Genomic DNA, 15,072 nt, shown 5'->3' on the forward strand with positions numbered 1-15,072 from the left:
TTTTTTTTTTTTTTAAAAAAAAAAAAAATTGCAAAGTCAAGATTGGTGTCAGATAGCACTGTAGCTAGAACAGTACCGTTCCAGCTACAGTGCTGGACCTCCCCTTGCCAAACGTAGCTATTGTGCCCACCAAAGATATTCATATAAATTGTATCCAGGCAGGTGGCTATCGTAATTGATAACCTCGGAGTCCGTGACTGACCTGCAGTGTTGCACTATGGGCGGTCCGATGGAGTTGATCCAATCCTCCTTTTACTTCTCTAGGTCCCACACCATCGTAGCTGTTGGGCTTCGGGTTTGGGTTTGGAGCGTGGAAATGATCGTTAGTGAGAAGAATGCTAAAGCACCCTGATGGACCTCCTTTTTGATTTTTTGTTTTTTTTTTATTTTAATTTTTTTTTATTTTTATTATTATTTTTTTCTGTTGTTTTATTTACTTTTAGATTTTAGTTTTTGGGGAAATTCGTGAATCTAGACGTCAAAATGTGTGTATTTGTGAAAGAACCCATTCACTTGTCCGATCCATTTTTCACTTTTGGTTCTCGAGTCCAAAGTCTAAACGCAACTCCCTACCAGATTATGGACTGCATGTTTTTAAACAAGGGTGTAATATTGTCACAATATGCTTAGCACGTGTTTTTAAGAATGTCTTAAACATGTTATCACTCACAAATGTTCTGATTTATCCCAACAGAGTACTTAAACGCACAAATGGTAAAGCCTATACTCAACAGAATAGAGGCATTATGAAGGAGATTGATCTGTAATCTGATTTCTTCACATACAAAGCTCTGTGTTCTTGCAAAAGCAAAAGTTCATTATGTTTGACATGTTGGGACATTTGAAAATTCCCATAATACAGGACAAACTTTAGTCACTCTATAGAATGAGTATCATTTGGCTGAACTTCTAAATAAAAAATGGTAGTACCTTACCTCATTTGGTCCCTATCCATCGCTTCCAACCTCTAGAAAAGCATTTTTGATCCGATATAGTTCCTTTGTGACATCTCCCATATTCATTTTTTCTTTTGGAGCTTCTAGTGAACAAGAAAGGCTTATTTGAAAAACTGAGAGTAAGCACTTTTGCATATTAGAATTCATTTGGCTTTTGTTCTCAATATAGACCCTTTCTTCTATTGCCTCAATATCATCATGATCATTGTAGTTGTAGTCATCTTCTTCTGTTGCCACTGTTAATTCATTTACTTCTCTTTTAAGAAGTTTTGGGTATACAATTTGCACAAGTTTTTGTTGGCAATGCCATATTAACAAAGTTATAAAGGTTGAAACTACCTTTAAACATTTCGTCAGTGGGTTTCTTTCCTGTGAACATCTCCAACACAAAAATTTCATAGCTATAAACATCTCTTTGGGTTGACACCTCACCACCCATTCCATACTCTACAATTCATATATTCCACATACGCACAATTAAAATAATAATAATTTTACGTAATTCAAAAGATTTGGAATTTAATATTTAGAAGTTACATATTTTATTTAGTGTTAAAGAAATAATATGAAAAATAGTCTGTATTTTAAAATTAGAACTTGTGAACTTTTTTGGGAAATTGGATAATAAAAGACGTCAGTATTAGAATTCGATCAACTAATCATTGTTTTTCCTTAGTTTTCACTTCTTTTTTGGAAAATTTAAAAGTATGTTAAAATATTAATTTAAATCATTAAACCCAATTTCCTATCAATTCAACTTTTTGGAATAACTGATGATTTAAAATAGTATCATAGCAGAGTTTTAAATCTAAATCATGTATCTGTAATTTATCCCATATTTCAATTAAAATATTTTTAACTTAAATAATTAAAGTCACATTTTTCTAATAATTTAAAATTTAAAGATAAATAATAATTTAACATAATAGATCTAACTTATTTTGCAAAAGATAGAGTAAACAGAGTAAATGATTAGGATCAAGTATTCATCATGGTCTTTCCTTAGTTTGTATACTATTTGTTGGACCGATTAAAGAGTCGAATATTTATTGAATGACGAGGCAATAAATTATTTTTATACACACAAAACAGAAGATAAAGATAAAGAATACGCTATTTAAGAATCTATTAAAGAAAAGATATGCCACGTTCTTTTTTCTGTAACATATAAATGTGGTGACGAGAGTTATTAGAAACCTAGAAAGAGCTAAGAAGTCACTGATCCAGAAGGGGCTGAATCTTTAGCTATGTTGAGCGCAGTTGATTTGTGTCTTCACCTGGGGCTGGAACGTGTTTACCTGGAGGGAGATGCCAAATTGGTAGTCCAGGCTCTGCAACAAGAGGACAACCGGGGTGGAAAATATGGGCATGTGATTCAGGAAGCAGTTGAGTCTTTGAGTGGGCTGCACGAATGGAGGGCCCAACATGTTCCACGACAAGCCAATGCAGTGGCAGACTGCCTAGCAAGATTTGCTATGTCTTTCACGGAGAAGAAAATTTGGTTAGGGAGTTTTCCTTTATGTATTAGAGATAATGCATTGACAGATCAAGCGCTTATATGAAATAAAACAAGAAGTTATTTCTCAAAAAAAGAATAGAAAGAGCTAAGAAGAAAGTCTCGAAATTAAATACAAATAACAAGCAAGCCATATAGATTATAAAAAGGAAAATAGGGCAAACTTTTGACTATTTGAAATAAAAATTTTACATTGAACCATGCAAGATTTCATTTTTTAGTACGTTCTAGTACCACAAAAGCTTCACAGACTTGACTTCAAATCTAAGTATTTTTATTTTTATTTTTTTTTTTTTGGGGTAGGAAATAAAATCGACAAGATGAAATATGTAGAGCATAGTAAAAAGATAGTTAACGATACTTTTCAAGTTGATTGAAATCGTGATTTAGAGGATTTAATATCAAAGTAGTAGGGGTCAGTTTGGGTGTGAAGTTAGAATTTTCAAAACGCAAGTTCTGGAATCCCTGGCCTGCTAAATTAACGCTGATACTGATATCTTGAAGGCGTGAGAAGTGGGCGAATAGGACTTGTTCAAGTCTTTTCCCAGTTATCCTTTTAGTGCCCGGCCTATTTTTATAATTGTTTGTTTTCTCTATGAAAAAATATTCCTCGAAAATGGTCGCTAAAGTTATAAAAGATCCATGTATATGCTTGCGACCATTTTACCCTGATTACCCGCCCATCTGGCATCTGCTATCATCAGATTACACTGAAAGCTTAAAAGGGGTTTCATTTATATTTATTTTTTGGTGGCCATATGAGGTAAGATTTTCCATTATCAAAATAAAGACGTTAAAGCTTATGCAGGGGAGGAACAGAACTTTGAGTGAGCGAGAAAATAATTTGGGGGGGACTAAAAGAAAAATATTAAAGATAATAGTTGATTTAAAAATGGTTTTCAACGATTTTTAAAAATTCTTTGCATAATATTCGTTGCATCCGGAGCAAGTGGCTATCGCAATCGATGACTGACCTGATAGCTGCATTATGGACCGTGATGGAGTTGATCCAATCCTCCTGTTCATTCCCTAGGTTCCGCAACATCGTAGCCGTTGGGCTTCGGGTTTGAGTTTGGAGACTTTATGCGAGTTTGTGCAAGTTTTCTTTGATTGCTTATCTTCATTGTTTCTTTTTCGACGGAAAATTATTTCTCGAAAATGATTGCTCAACTTATAAAAGATATTTGGACTAGCTAATCGCCCTCTTTTTCAAAGTACACAATTATTTCAAAGCACACGCTGATCGTAATATCTTGAACGCGTGAGAAGTGAGCAAAAAAGGACTTGTCAAAAGTCTTTTCCTTTTTAACAGAAATATACCTCGACCTCCAGCCATTTTTTTTTTTTTTTTTGTTTTCTTCGATCAATGTCTTGTTCATGTTGTTTTCGGAAGAAAAGTCTTTAAGAATCAATGTGGTATGTAGCAGCTCGTAATGCCTATTTCCACAATTAAGGCACATGAGCATCGGGCTTTAGCGTTGAGTTTACGGTTTGCTTGACTTTTCAAAAAAGCAGTAAAAATACAAATGGGATGATAAATTGGAAATTCGAAATAGCAAATTGTACGGTTTCCTTGGGTCAAAAGACGCCCTCTGAGTCACTTGTGACAATTTGTTCAAGTTAATTGCTGGTATGTTAAAACTGATATTTGTTTTTTACACCACGTGAGTATTAATTACATGTATTTGGAAGAAAACTTTGTACGGCTTTTACAACAAAGACCGTTTCATAATTTCATATATACATTGTATCCGGAGCACGTGGCGATCATAATCGATGTCCGCCAAAGTCCCAGTCTTCCTTCTCCTTCTTTAACTTCCACGCAATTGTAGCCGTTGGACTTCTCCGCCTGGCCCTCCAGAGGCTAACCTCGGGCCTTGGGTGTGGAGCATTGAATGATCGTTGGTGAAGCTGAATGAGAAGGGAAGAAAGCAAAAGTTGTCCGTGCTGGTCAGAATTTTAGGATTTTTGTTTGTTTGTTATATTTACTTTTAGATTTTCGTTTTTGGGGAAATTTGTGAATGTAGACGTCAAAATTTGTATATAAGGACCCATTCACCTGTCTGATCCATTTTGCACTTTTGGTCCCGAGTCCAAAGTCCAAACCCATTTTGGTTTGCATTTCTCCCTCACTAAACGCTAGGCTGCAAGTCCAACATAGATCCGCGTGGGCCAAGAACATGAGAAGGCTGGGTTGGCCCACGAAGGTAAGAGTACCACCCTCAGAGAAGACACACGTCACACACCCGCAGAGAATAACCCCCTAGACTAATATATCTAGTGCTGATAGTTTCTTTATGTTACAAAATGTGCCTTGATTCAAGGGTATAATATTGGAGTAATGTTAGAGACTATTTTTTTATCTTCTTAAAGTTGATGTAATTTTCAAAATTACTATTGGATCAAAATTCAAATATGATTCATATAAAATTTAATGGTGATTTTAAAATAAAATGATCATACTTAGCATTACTCATAATATTGTCTTTTAGCTACTGACATTATTCCCATTAGCATATATTTTGCACGTTACAATATGCTTAGTACATGTTTTTAAGAATGTCTTAAACATGCTAATCATTTTTTTTTTCCTATTTAGACGAGGGGAAAAGAGGGAAAGGAAAAACAAAACAAACAAAATATAGCAGCAGTAATTAAAAGTTACACATGAGGGTCTTTGCCACTCTTAATTCTAAGGAAAAAGAAACATGTTGATCACTAACAAATGTTCTAATCTAAGTACTTTGTTGGAATAAAGCCTATACTCAACGGAGGCATTATGAATGAGACTTCTCTGCAATCTGATTTCTTCACAAAGTTCCATGCTCCTGCAAAAGCAGAAGTTAATTATGTTTGATATGTTGGGACATTTGGAAATTCTCATAATACAATAGAAAGAAAACAACTTCTGCCCTGAAAAAGCAAAACCAGAGTGACTTATAAAGCACCTATTGATTAGAATAAGATGGAAATTTTAGGTAGTTTAATGTTTTAGTCCTAATAAGAGGTACATGTGGACTTTAATGAGGTGGAAACCTTAATTTAATGTTTTCATCCTAGTAAGAGCCCTGGAAAATCTACTTGTGCTAGCAGATTGTATACCTAAGTAAGACTTATGCTTGTGGTCCGAAAGAATTATTTGAAAATTGAAAGGTTTGAATTCAAAGCCCATATACAATACTTAGGATAGTCTTCAATCACTTTATGATTTATCTATCACTGGCTAAAACTTCTAAATTAAAATGTGTTGCAGTAATTGAGTTGGTCCATATCCAATACCTAGAAAAGCATTTTGATTTGATGTAGTTCCCTAGTGACGTCCTCCATATTCATTCTTTCCTTTGGCGATTCCAATAAACAAGCAATGCTGATTTGGAAAACTGAAAGTAAACATTTCTGCATACTGGCATTCATCTGGCTTAAGTTCTCAATGTAACTTTCCTCTTCCTCCTCAATATCATCGCGATCATCATATTTGTAACTATCGTTTTCTATTGGCATTGACATTTCATTTACTTCTTTTGTGAGAAGGTTTGGATCAACAATCTGCATAAGTCTTTCCTACAATACCATCTTAACAAAGTTATAGAGGTTGAAATCGTCTTCAAACATTTTTTCAATAGGCCTCTTTCCCGTGAACAGTTCCAATGCGAAGATCTCAAAGCTATAGACATCTCCTTCTTTTGATGCACCACCACCCATTCCATACTCTGCAATCAATCGATTTCATAGGTAATGTGACGATGATTTCATATAGCAGCTTAATGAATACTTTAAAAGATCTAGGATTTAGTAACTAGAAACAAAATTTAGTTAATATTTGGAAAATAAAGTGATGCCTGCATTCCAAAATCAGAACTAATTTTTTTTGGAAATTGCATGATAAAGGGGATCAATTTTCATACTTGCTTGGTACATGTGGCATGGGAAGATAAAATTAATATTAATGATAAGGATCAACTAATTATGTTCTTCCCTTGGTTTTTGGTTATTTTCTGGACCAATTAAGTACTAGATAGAGGCTTTTCAACAAGTCATGGCTGCATGTATTGGTTATCCATGACCTAATTCTTTATTGGATGACAATTCAATGAAGTATCTTTACACACACAAAACACAAGATGAAAGATAATATTCTTCTTCTTTACTGTTTTTTTCTCCTCTAGCTTAACCAACATTCATTCTCAGATGCACCTATTAAGTCTTCTTTGATCTTGAAAATTTCTTTTGGTTTGAATTTTCACTTTTCAGCTTTGATCCTTATCTCAATGTATTCTTCTCTTACAAAGGAAATGTGCCATTATTTTCTCATATTTGAGACTTGTTAAATAGTGCTCAAGTTCTAAGCACAACCTATTAATCTCTATCAAAGCCTTAAAATCATATATGGGACCAATATTCCTCAGTTGTAGAAGAAACCAGTTCTGAAAAGCAGCCCTGCCATTTTTCCAGCAGTGTCTGTCGTTTTCCTTCTTGTTAGTCCATGTAAATCGGATTGGTATGTTATTAAAAAAAAAAGCATATAGAGCCTTGAGGAAATAAATAGAAAGGGAAAAAATGAACATGTATAGCTTAGTAAAAAAGACAGTTAAAGAGATTTTCCAATTTGATCAAAATCATGATTTAGAAGATTTATGTAGTTATGTCGCAGCGTAGCCAATTGTACCCTTCATTCCAACCATGCTGGTTTTATGTTGAGAAACATCATTGGTTGTAGAAAGGAGCCTTGCGAAACCAAAATCACTTACATGAGCAATCATGTCATCATCAAGAAGAACATTGCTTGGCTTTAAATCCCAAGGAATAATTGGTCTTTCGCATTGGTCATGAAGATAATGTAGTGCAAAAGAGACATCAATTGCAATATTTAGTCTTTGAAGAAGGTTTAAATTTCTTGATTGATTTTCATTGTCTAAATCTCGATGCAGCCACTTCTCTAAGCTTCCATTTGCCATGAATTCGTAAACTAGAGCTTTGAACTCATTACCACTATAGTCCATGCTGGAGCAACATGTTAATATCTTAATAAGACTTCGATGCCGTATATTTCTTAACGCATTGTATTCGACCATGAAACTCTTGGAAGCTCCTTTTTGTTGAAGGTTCAATACCTTGACAACAATCATCCTTTCCTCTTGATCAACAATTCCTTTAACAACAATTCCTTTATAAACAGAGCCGAAACTACCAGATCCTATTAAATTTCTTGGCGAGAATCTGCTAGTCATGTGATACAGTTTTGCGTATGAAACCTTTGAAATAATGTCAATTTCTGAGAGAGTAAAAGATGATTTCTTTCCTGTTTTTTTTTCTCTTGTAAATAATAAGAGATAAAGCAAGCATACTCAGGAAAAACACAGCCCCACAAACAATTATGACTATTAATTTGAAAGCACGAGATTTTCTTTGTTTCATAACTTTGATGTTGCATGCTTTCAATTGCAGGACCGAGATACCCCCACAAAGCTTTTTATTTCCAATCACGGATATTGTGCTTGCATTACCGAAGACTCCTTTAGTTGGTACCTCACCTTCCAAATCATTAAAAGAAATATTCAAATATCGCAAAACAGAGAGTTTCTATAGATCATTCGAAATCAGGCCTGATAAGTTGTTTTGTGAAAGATCTCAATAGACAAGGCTTTTCAAGGAAGCCAGAGATGGAGGCAAGGTTCCTTGAAATGAATTACCCTCTAGGTAAAGGTACTCCAAGCCCCAGCAGTCTCTAATAGTTGTAGGGATCTCACCAGATAGATTATTGTTAGAGACATCCAATTGATCAAGACTCTTTAAATTGCCTACTGCCACTGGTAAGGTGCCAGTTAATGAGATTTGTGACAGGTTGAGTTCTAATAATTGGGAAAAAAATACCGATATTGGGTATGGCTCCACCAAGGTTGTTTTGTGAAATGTCCAACTCCTGCAAATTTTTGCAATTTTCAAAACTTGATGAAATGCTTCCTTCCAATTTGTTATGAGATAAGAAAAGTTTAACCACTTGAGTGAGGTTGCCTATAGAGGCTGGTATTTGTCCTGACAATCTATTTTCATCCAAACCCAATCCCTGCAGCATTTGAAACTTCCCAAAATAAGAGGGAATTGTGCCATTGAACAGGTTTTGTGCCATGTTTAAGGTGGTTAAGTTTACGAGGTTTTCTAATTTTGATGGAATAATTCCGGATATTTGATTGCCATCAAGATATAGTTGACTAAGAAGCCTCGACAAATTTCCTATATATAGAGCTGGATAAACTTCCTCCAAATTTGTTATTTGAGAAATCAAGCATTTCCAGTTGGGTGCAGTTTTCCGAAGATGCCAAGAAATCCAAGTCCCTAGTTGAATAACTTCCAAGCTTATTTCTACCAACACCTAGCCACCAAAGATTTGGCAGGTTTCCCAGATCAGTAGGAACCTGTCCCACAAAATTGTTTTTGGAAAAAGCAAGCACTTCAAGCTTAGAAGCATTGGACAGTGAAAGTGGGATTGGACCAGAGAATTGATTGGTCGAGATGGACAAAATTTTGAGATTAGGGAGAGTGTGGCCTATGATGCTCATTGTTGATATATTGTAAAGGGCATAAGGGATCTTACAGGTTAGATTATTGCCCACCACTTCGAAGAAAGAAAACCTCTGCAAGCGGCCTATTTCTTCTGGAATCTTTCCCACAAAATTGTTAAGCGCCAAGGATAGCTCTTGGAGAGAAGAAATATTTCCCAAGCGCCAAGGATAGCTCTTGGAGAGAAGAAATATTTCCCAAGGAAGGTGGGATGCGTCCTGTCAAATTGATTCCTCCAATCTGAAGCATCTCAAGCTTCTTCAAAAAGCCAAGCTCATTAGGAATGTTCCTAGTAAGTTTATTCCTTGTGAAGTCCATCACTCTGAGGTCAGGACAGTTGGTGAAGTTGCTCGGGATCTGCCCTGTCAACGAGTTATTGCTAAGAAGGAGATTCTGCAATCTGAACAAATGAGTAACTTGTGGAATTTTCCCGGATATGAAGTTGTCTTGGAGATCAAACAACCTAAGAAAGCTGAGGTTGCCAATGAAAGGTGATATGGATCCACGCAAAGCATAGCCTTGTAGGTCCAAGGCTGTAACTCTTTGATGCTGACGGCTACATGAAATCCCCTGCCATCTGCAGAAGTTGATAGAATCATTCCAGGAGCTCAAGATGTTATGCGGGTCGTTTGCTATTAATTCTCTGAATCTGAACAAAGCCAGACGATCTGTCTCATTTATTGGAGCGGCAGCAATAGTACATTATGAGAAGCAGAGAAAGTTGAAGGAGGTGAAATATTGGATCAAGACACATAAAGATGCAGAACATTATGAGAGTTCTTGTCAACTTCATCCATCTAATATATATCCAGCTACCATTACCAAGAGCCACTATTGGAGACCAGTATGGCATGAAACGACATAATAGTATGGAAATCATTGGCTGAGAATTGAAATTAGTGTTTCTATTCAATTCTAATAAGCTTGTTGCGGCTGCATATCTTGTTAAGGTACATTTGACTTGAAGGAGGTGAGTAGGAGACAAAATGGTGGTCGAGAGGATGGCTTTCAAAGCAATTGTCGGATCTTTGAGTTTCAACTTGAGTTAGCATTAATTAACAAAATAAACAAAATAAGGAATTGTTGACTTTTGCTTTCAATATAAATCTGTTCAACCATTCTGTCTGGGCCATGATTATATATCTTTTTTTCTTTGTAGAAATGGGCAACACATCTTTATAATAAGGTTAATTTGGACAGGTTTTTAATATATTACGGTGTTTAAATCATTCACATGTTTGGTTTGGTTTGGTTTGCTTATCCTTGTCTACTTGATGACGTGCTGGCCGCCTACACAGTAAATCATGCCTCATGCCTGTTAGAATATATTTAGAATATTTTCTGATTTTATATTATTGATTTATATTTTTTTAAGTATAAGTCAATTAAAATTAAGCATACACAATTTGCATTAGAGACACATTACACACGTGATTTGCCTCACTAACATCCATTGCATCACAAAATGACTCTGCTGGTCTCTTGGACGATGTATTTCCTTGCAATCATAATTAATATTCAATGGAACCTTTTTTTCTGTAAATTTTAAAACTAGACTTGATGAAATATATATATAGAATAAAGATTCGTAATACATGTAGATCAAAAGCTGGTTTGATTTATTCCAACAAAACACATACGCGCTCAAACAGCCAAACCGTGCTAGCTCAACACACTATAAGCATTCGGGTCATTAGTGTCCAAATTTTTAAAAAGCAACTAAAAAAAAAAACATGGGCATTACAAAAGAGACTTTTCTGCAACCATACTTCTTCACAAAGCTCCGTTTCCTACAAAATTACATGGTACAAAACAGCTTTTGCTCAAAAAAACATAAGGAAACAAAAATCAAATCACTTATAAAGTTAACATCGGACTTAAAGAATTAAGATATCTTATAATTGATTGTCCAAATTGCATTGAATTTGGGTAGCCACCATGAGGACATATGTGGGGCGTATGTGCCTTGGGCAACTTAGGGTTTGGGCTCCCTCGGCCGAGAATAATTGGGCCCTACACTTGTCCTTGTTATGAGGTTACTCGAATTGCATGCAATTTGGGCAATTAATTATAATGGATCACAAATCAAACGCAAACGAGGTGAAAACTCTTAAATGAATGTTTTGATCCTAATAATATCGTTGGAAAGTCTACTTGTGTATCATTCAATAAACTTATAAATCAAAATTTGTAGTGCCTTACCTTACTTGGTCCTTATTCATGGATCCTGACTTGTAGAAAATCTGTTTTGATCCGAAGTAGTTCCCTAGTGACATCTTCCATCTTTATTCTTTCATTTGGGGCTGCTAATGAACAAGCAAGGCTGATCTTGAAAATTGAAAGTAGGCACTTTTGCACATTAGAATTCATATGGCTTAGGTTCTCAATAAGGACTCTTTCTTCTACTGCCTCAATATCATTGTGATCATCGTTGTTGTAGCCATCTTCTGTTGCCACTTCTAAATCTTCCACTTCTCTTGTGAGAAGATTTGGGTCTACAACTTGAACAAGTTTTTCTGTTGATGCCATTTTAACAAAGTTATGAAGGTTGAAACCATCTTTAAACATTTTGTCGGTGGGTCTCTTTCCTGTGAACATCTCCAACAAAAAAATCCCATAGCTATAGACATCTCCTTGTGCTGATGCCTCACCACCCATTCCATACTCTGCAATTCATATATTTCACACACAAAGTTAACGTGGTAATGATTTCAAATAGCGGTTTAATACATAATTTAAAAGACTTGGGATTTTATATTTAGAAGCTACATATTTTATTTAGTCTTAGAAAATAATGTGAAAAATAGTCTGTATTCTACAATTAGAACTCGTGAAATGTTTTGGGATTTTGGATAATAAAATAGGTCAGTATTAGAATCATATCAACTAATCATTGTCGTTCCTTCGTTTTAAGTTATTTGTTGGACAAACTAAAGAGTATGTTAAAATATTAATTTAAACACTTAAAATTCACAATTTCTTATCGACTCAATTTTTTGGGATAAATGTTAATTTAAAATAAGTTTTAAGTCTAAACCTTGTACCCGTAATTTATCCCATACTTCAATTAAAATAATCCACATATTGTCTAGTCCAACGCAGCTATGCATGTCTTTTCTTATATATGCTAGCCTTATTAATCTCTATCAAAGCCTAAATACTATATGTGACCAATATTTTCAAGCAATGTATACAAAAGACCGGTTTTATTTTGAAAAAAAGTGTTCTCACCATTTTTATAGCAGGGTTTACATGTTCCCCTTCTTGTTAGCCGACATATAAATTTGATATATCTAATGGACATGTTATAAGAATAAGTATGGAGAGCATAGTAAAAAGATGGTTAGTAATACTTTTCAACTTGAACAAAATCATGATTTAAAGGATTTAAGATCGAAGTAGTGATGTACCTGGAGCAGCGTAGCCAATAGTACCCTTTATTCCAACTGTGCTCGTTTGATTTTGAGAATCATCATTTGTTGCAAAGAGTATCCTTGCCAAACCAAAATCACTTACTTTAGCAATCATGTCGTCGTCAAGAAGAACATTGCTTGGCTTCAAATCACAATGAATGATTGGTGTTTCACAATGATCATGCAGATAATGTAGTGAAGAAGCTACATCAATCGCAATATTTAGTCTTTGAAGAAGGTTCAAATATCTTTGTGGACTTTCATTCTCTCTATCATGGTGCAGCCACTTGTCTAAATTTCCATTTGCCATGAATTCGTAAACTAGTGCTTTGAATTCATTGCCGTTATAGTCCACGCTTGAGCAACAAGTTAAGATCTTCACGAGATTTCGATGCCGTATATTTCTTAACGCATTGCATTCAGCCATAAAACTCTTGAAAGCTCCTTTTTGTTGAAGGTTTAACACTTTCACAGCAACCATCCTTTTTTCCTGAGCAAGAATTCCTTTATATACGGAGCCAAAACTACCAGATCCAATTAAATTGGTAGGAGAAAATCCATCAGTAGTTTGATAAAGCTCCTTATACGAAACATTTGAAAGAAAGTTGGTTTTGGGGAGTGTAGAAGATGATTCTTTTTTTGTTTTTCTCCTCCTATAAAGGACAAGAAATGATGAAAATAGAATAAAACATAAAACCCCACTAACAATTATGACAGTTAATTTAAATACATGAGATTTTCCTTCCTTCATAACTTTGACATGGCATGCTTGTAATTTTAGTTCTGGGATACCTCCACAAAGCTTTTTATTTCCTATCACTGATATTCCACTTGTATTTCGAAAGACCCCCTCGGTTGGTACCTCCCCCACCAAATTGTTAAATGAAAGATTCAAATACAGTAGAACAGAAACTTTCTGTAGATCTTTGGGAATTATTCCTGAAAAGTTGTTTCGTGAAAGATTTGCATAGTGAAGGTTTTTCAAGGATGCCAAAGATGGAGGAAGGTTTCCTTCAAACGAATTATCTTGCAAGTAAAGATTCTGCAAACTCAAGCAATTTCCAATGGTTTCAGGAATCTCACCAAGGAAATTGTTTTCAGAGACATCAAAATAGTAAATATTTTTCAAATTGCCTACTTCCATAGGTAGGATGCCCGTTAACGAGTTTTGTGATAAGTCGAGTCGTAGTAATTGGGAAGAAAGACTCGTTTCGGGTACGGCTCCGCTAAGGTTATTTTTTGAAATATTTAAGAGCTGCAAACTCTTGCAGTTTCCAAAACTTGATGGAATGCTCCCTTCCAATTTGTTCTGATATAAATTAAGATCGCCCAATCGAGTGAGGTTGCCTAGAGATGATGGTATATCCCCCGACAATATGTTTCCATACAAAGACAATTCTTGCAGCTTCTGTAACTTTCCAAAATAAGTGGGAATGGTACCTGTGAACAGGTTTTCCGACATGTCGAGGATACTTAAGTTGATGAGATTCTCTAATGCTTTAGGAATAGTTCCAAATATTTGATTGGCACCCATGTATAAAGTACTAAGTTGCTTCGACAAATTTCCTATAGAATGAGGTAAACTACCTCCAAAATTGTTAAGAGAAAAAGCTAGCACTTCCAGCTTGGTGCAGTTTTCCAAAGATGTTAAGAAATCTAAGTCCTTGGCTGAATTACTTCCAAGATTAAGATTTTCACCAACATCTAAAAGAGAGAGATGTAGCAGGTTGCCTAGATCAGTTGGAACTTGTCCCACGAAATTGTTTTCGGAAAGATAGAGAAATTCAAGCTGGGAAGCATTGGATAGTGAAACTGGGATTGGACCAGAGAATTCGTTATAACCGATGTTCAAGTTTAGGAGATTAGAGAGAGTGAGGCCTATATTGGCTGGAAGAGTGCCATTAAGTCGGTTACTTCCGACTTCAATGCTCTTCAGAGTTGATATATTGTAAAAGGAATAAGGGAACGTACCAAACATATCATTTTCCACAACTCCGAAGTAAAATAAGCTTTGCAAATGACCTATTTCATCTGGAATATTTCCCACGAAATAATTAAGCGAAAAGTCAAGTGCTTGGAGTGAAGAAACATTTCCCAGAGAAGGTGGGATGCCTCCCGTCAAATGATTTGTGGAAACGTCAAGCAACTCAAGCCTCTTTAAAGAGCCCAACTCAATAGGAATATTCCCAGTAAGATTATTCCCTAGGAAGTCCAGGACTCTGAGTTGAGGACAGTTGGTAAAGTTGCTTGGAATTTCCCCTGCTAACAAGTTACTGCTAAGATTGAGATGTTTCAGCCGGAAGAGATGAGCGAGTTGTTGTGGAATTTCGCCATGTAAGAAGTTGCCTGAGAAGTCGACGAAACTAAGAAAGCTGAGGTTGCCAATGTAAGGTGATATGGATCCACCTAAGGTATAGGCCGATAGTTCCAAGCCCGTAACTCTTTGATGCTTGCGGCCGCATGTAACTCCCTGCCAGTTGCACAAGTGGATGGAATCATTCCAAGAGGTGAAGATGTTAAATGGGTCATTGGGTATCATTTCTTTGAATTTGAGTAGAGCCACACGATCTGTCTCGTTGGTTGGAGAGGCAGCAGCAGTAGCGGCAGGTTGGAAGCATAGGAGGGTCAT

At 35.6% G+C, this 15,072-nt stretch overlaps 2 protein-coding genes and 1 pseudogene across 2 annotated transcripts; all 3 read right to left on the bottom strand.

The window, feature by feature from the left end:
- Nucleotides 1-5,751: 5,751 nt before the first annotated feature.
- LOC132188125 (probable LRR receptor-like serine/threonine-protein kinase At3g47570) lies at nt 5,752-7,700 on the bottom strand (annotated as a pseudogene).
- Nucleotides 7,701-10,626: 2,926 nt separating this feature from the next.
- LOC132187463 (probable LRR receptor-like serine/threonine-protein kinase At3g47570) lies at nt 10,627-13,378 on the bottom strand. The gene is made up of 3 exons (XM_059601781.1): nt 12,441-13,378; nt 11,233-11,696; nt 10,627-10,820 (listed from the first exon to the last, which is right to left on the bottom strand). The coding sequence occupies exons 1-2, from the start codon at nt 13,192-13,194 to the stop codon at nt 11,245-11,247; spliced, it is 1,206 nt and encodes a 401-aa protein (XP_059457764.1). The 5' UTR covers nt 13,195-13,378; the 3' UTR covers nt 10,627-10,820; nt 11,233-11,244.
- LOC132188126 (probable LRR receptor-like serine/threonine-protein kinase At3g47570) lies at nt 13,221-15,072 on the bottom strand. The gene is made up of 2 exons (XM_059602528.1): nt 13,306-15,072; nt 13,221-13,226 (listed from the first exon to the last, which is right to left on the bottom strand). Exons 1-2 carry the CDS (start codon nt 15,070-15,072, stop codon nt 13,221-13,223), a joined length of 1,773 nt encoding a protein of 590 aa, XP_059458511.1.

Source organism: Corylus avellana, chromosome ca7 (assembly GCF_901000735.1).
Source record: "Corylus avellana chromosome ca7, CavTom2PMs-1.0".
NCBI lineage: Eukaryota > Viridiplantae > Streptophyta > Magnoliopsida > Fagales > Betulaceae > Corylus > Corylus avellana.

Coding starts and splice junctions, on each gene's coding strand:
- LOC132188126 (XM_059602528.1), bottom strand. CDS start 15,072: ATGACCCTCCTATGCTTCCAACCTGCCGCTACTGCTGCTGCCTCTCCA.
- LOC132187463 (XM_059601781.1), bottom strand. CDS start 13,194: ATGAAGGAAGGAAAATCTCATGTATTTAAATTAACTGTCATAATTGTT. Junction 11,697..12,440: donor TATTGGCTACGCTGCTCCAG/GTACATCACTAC, acceptor TATGAATTGCAG/AGTATGGAATGGGTGGTGAG.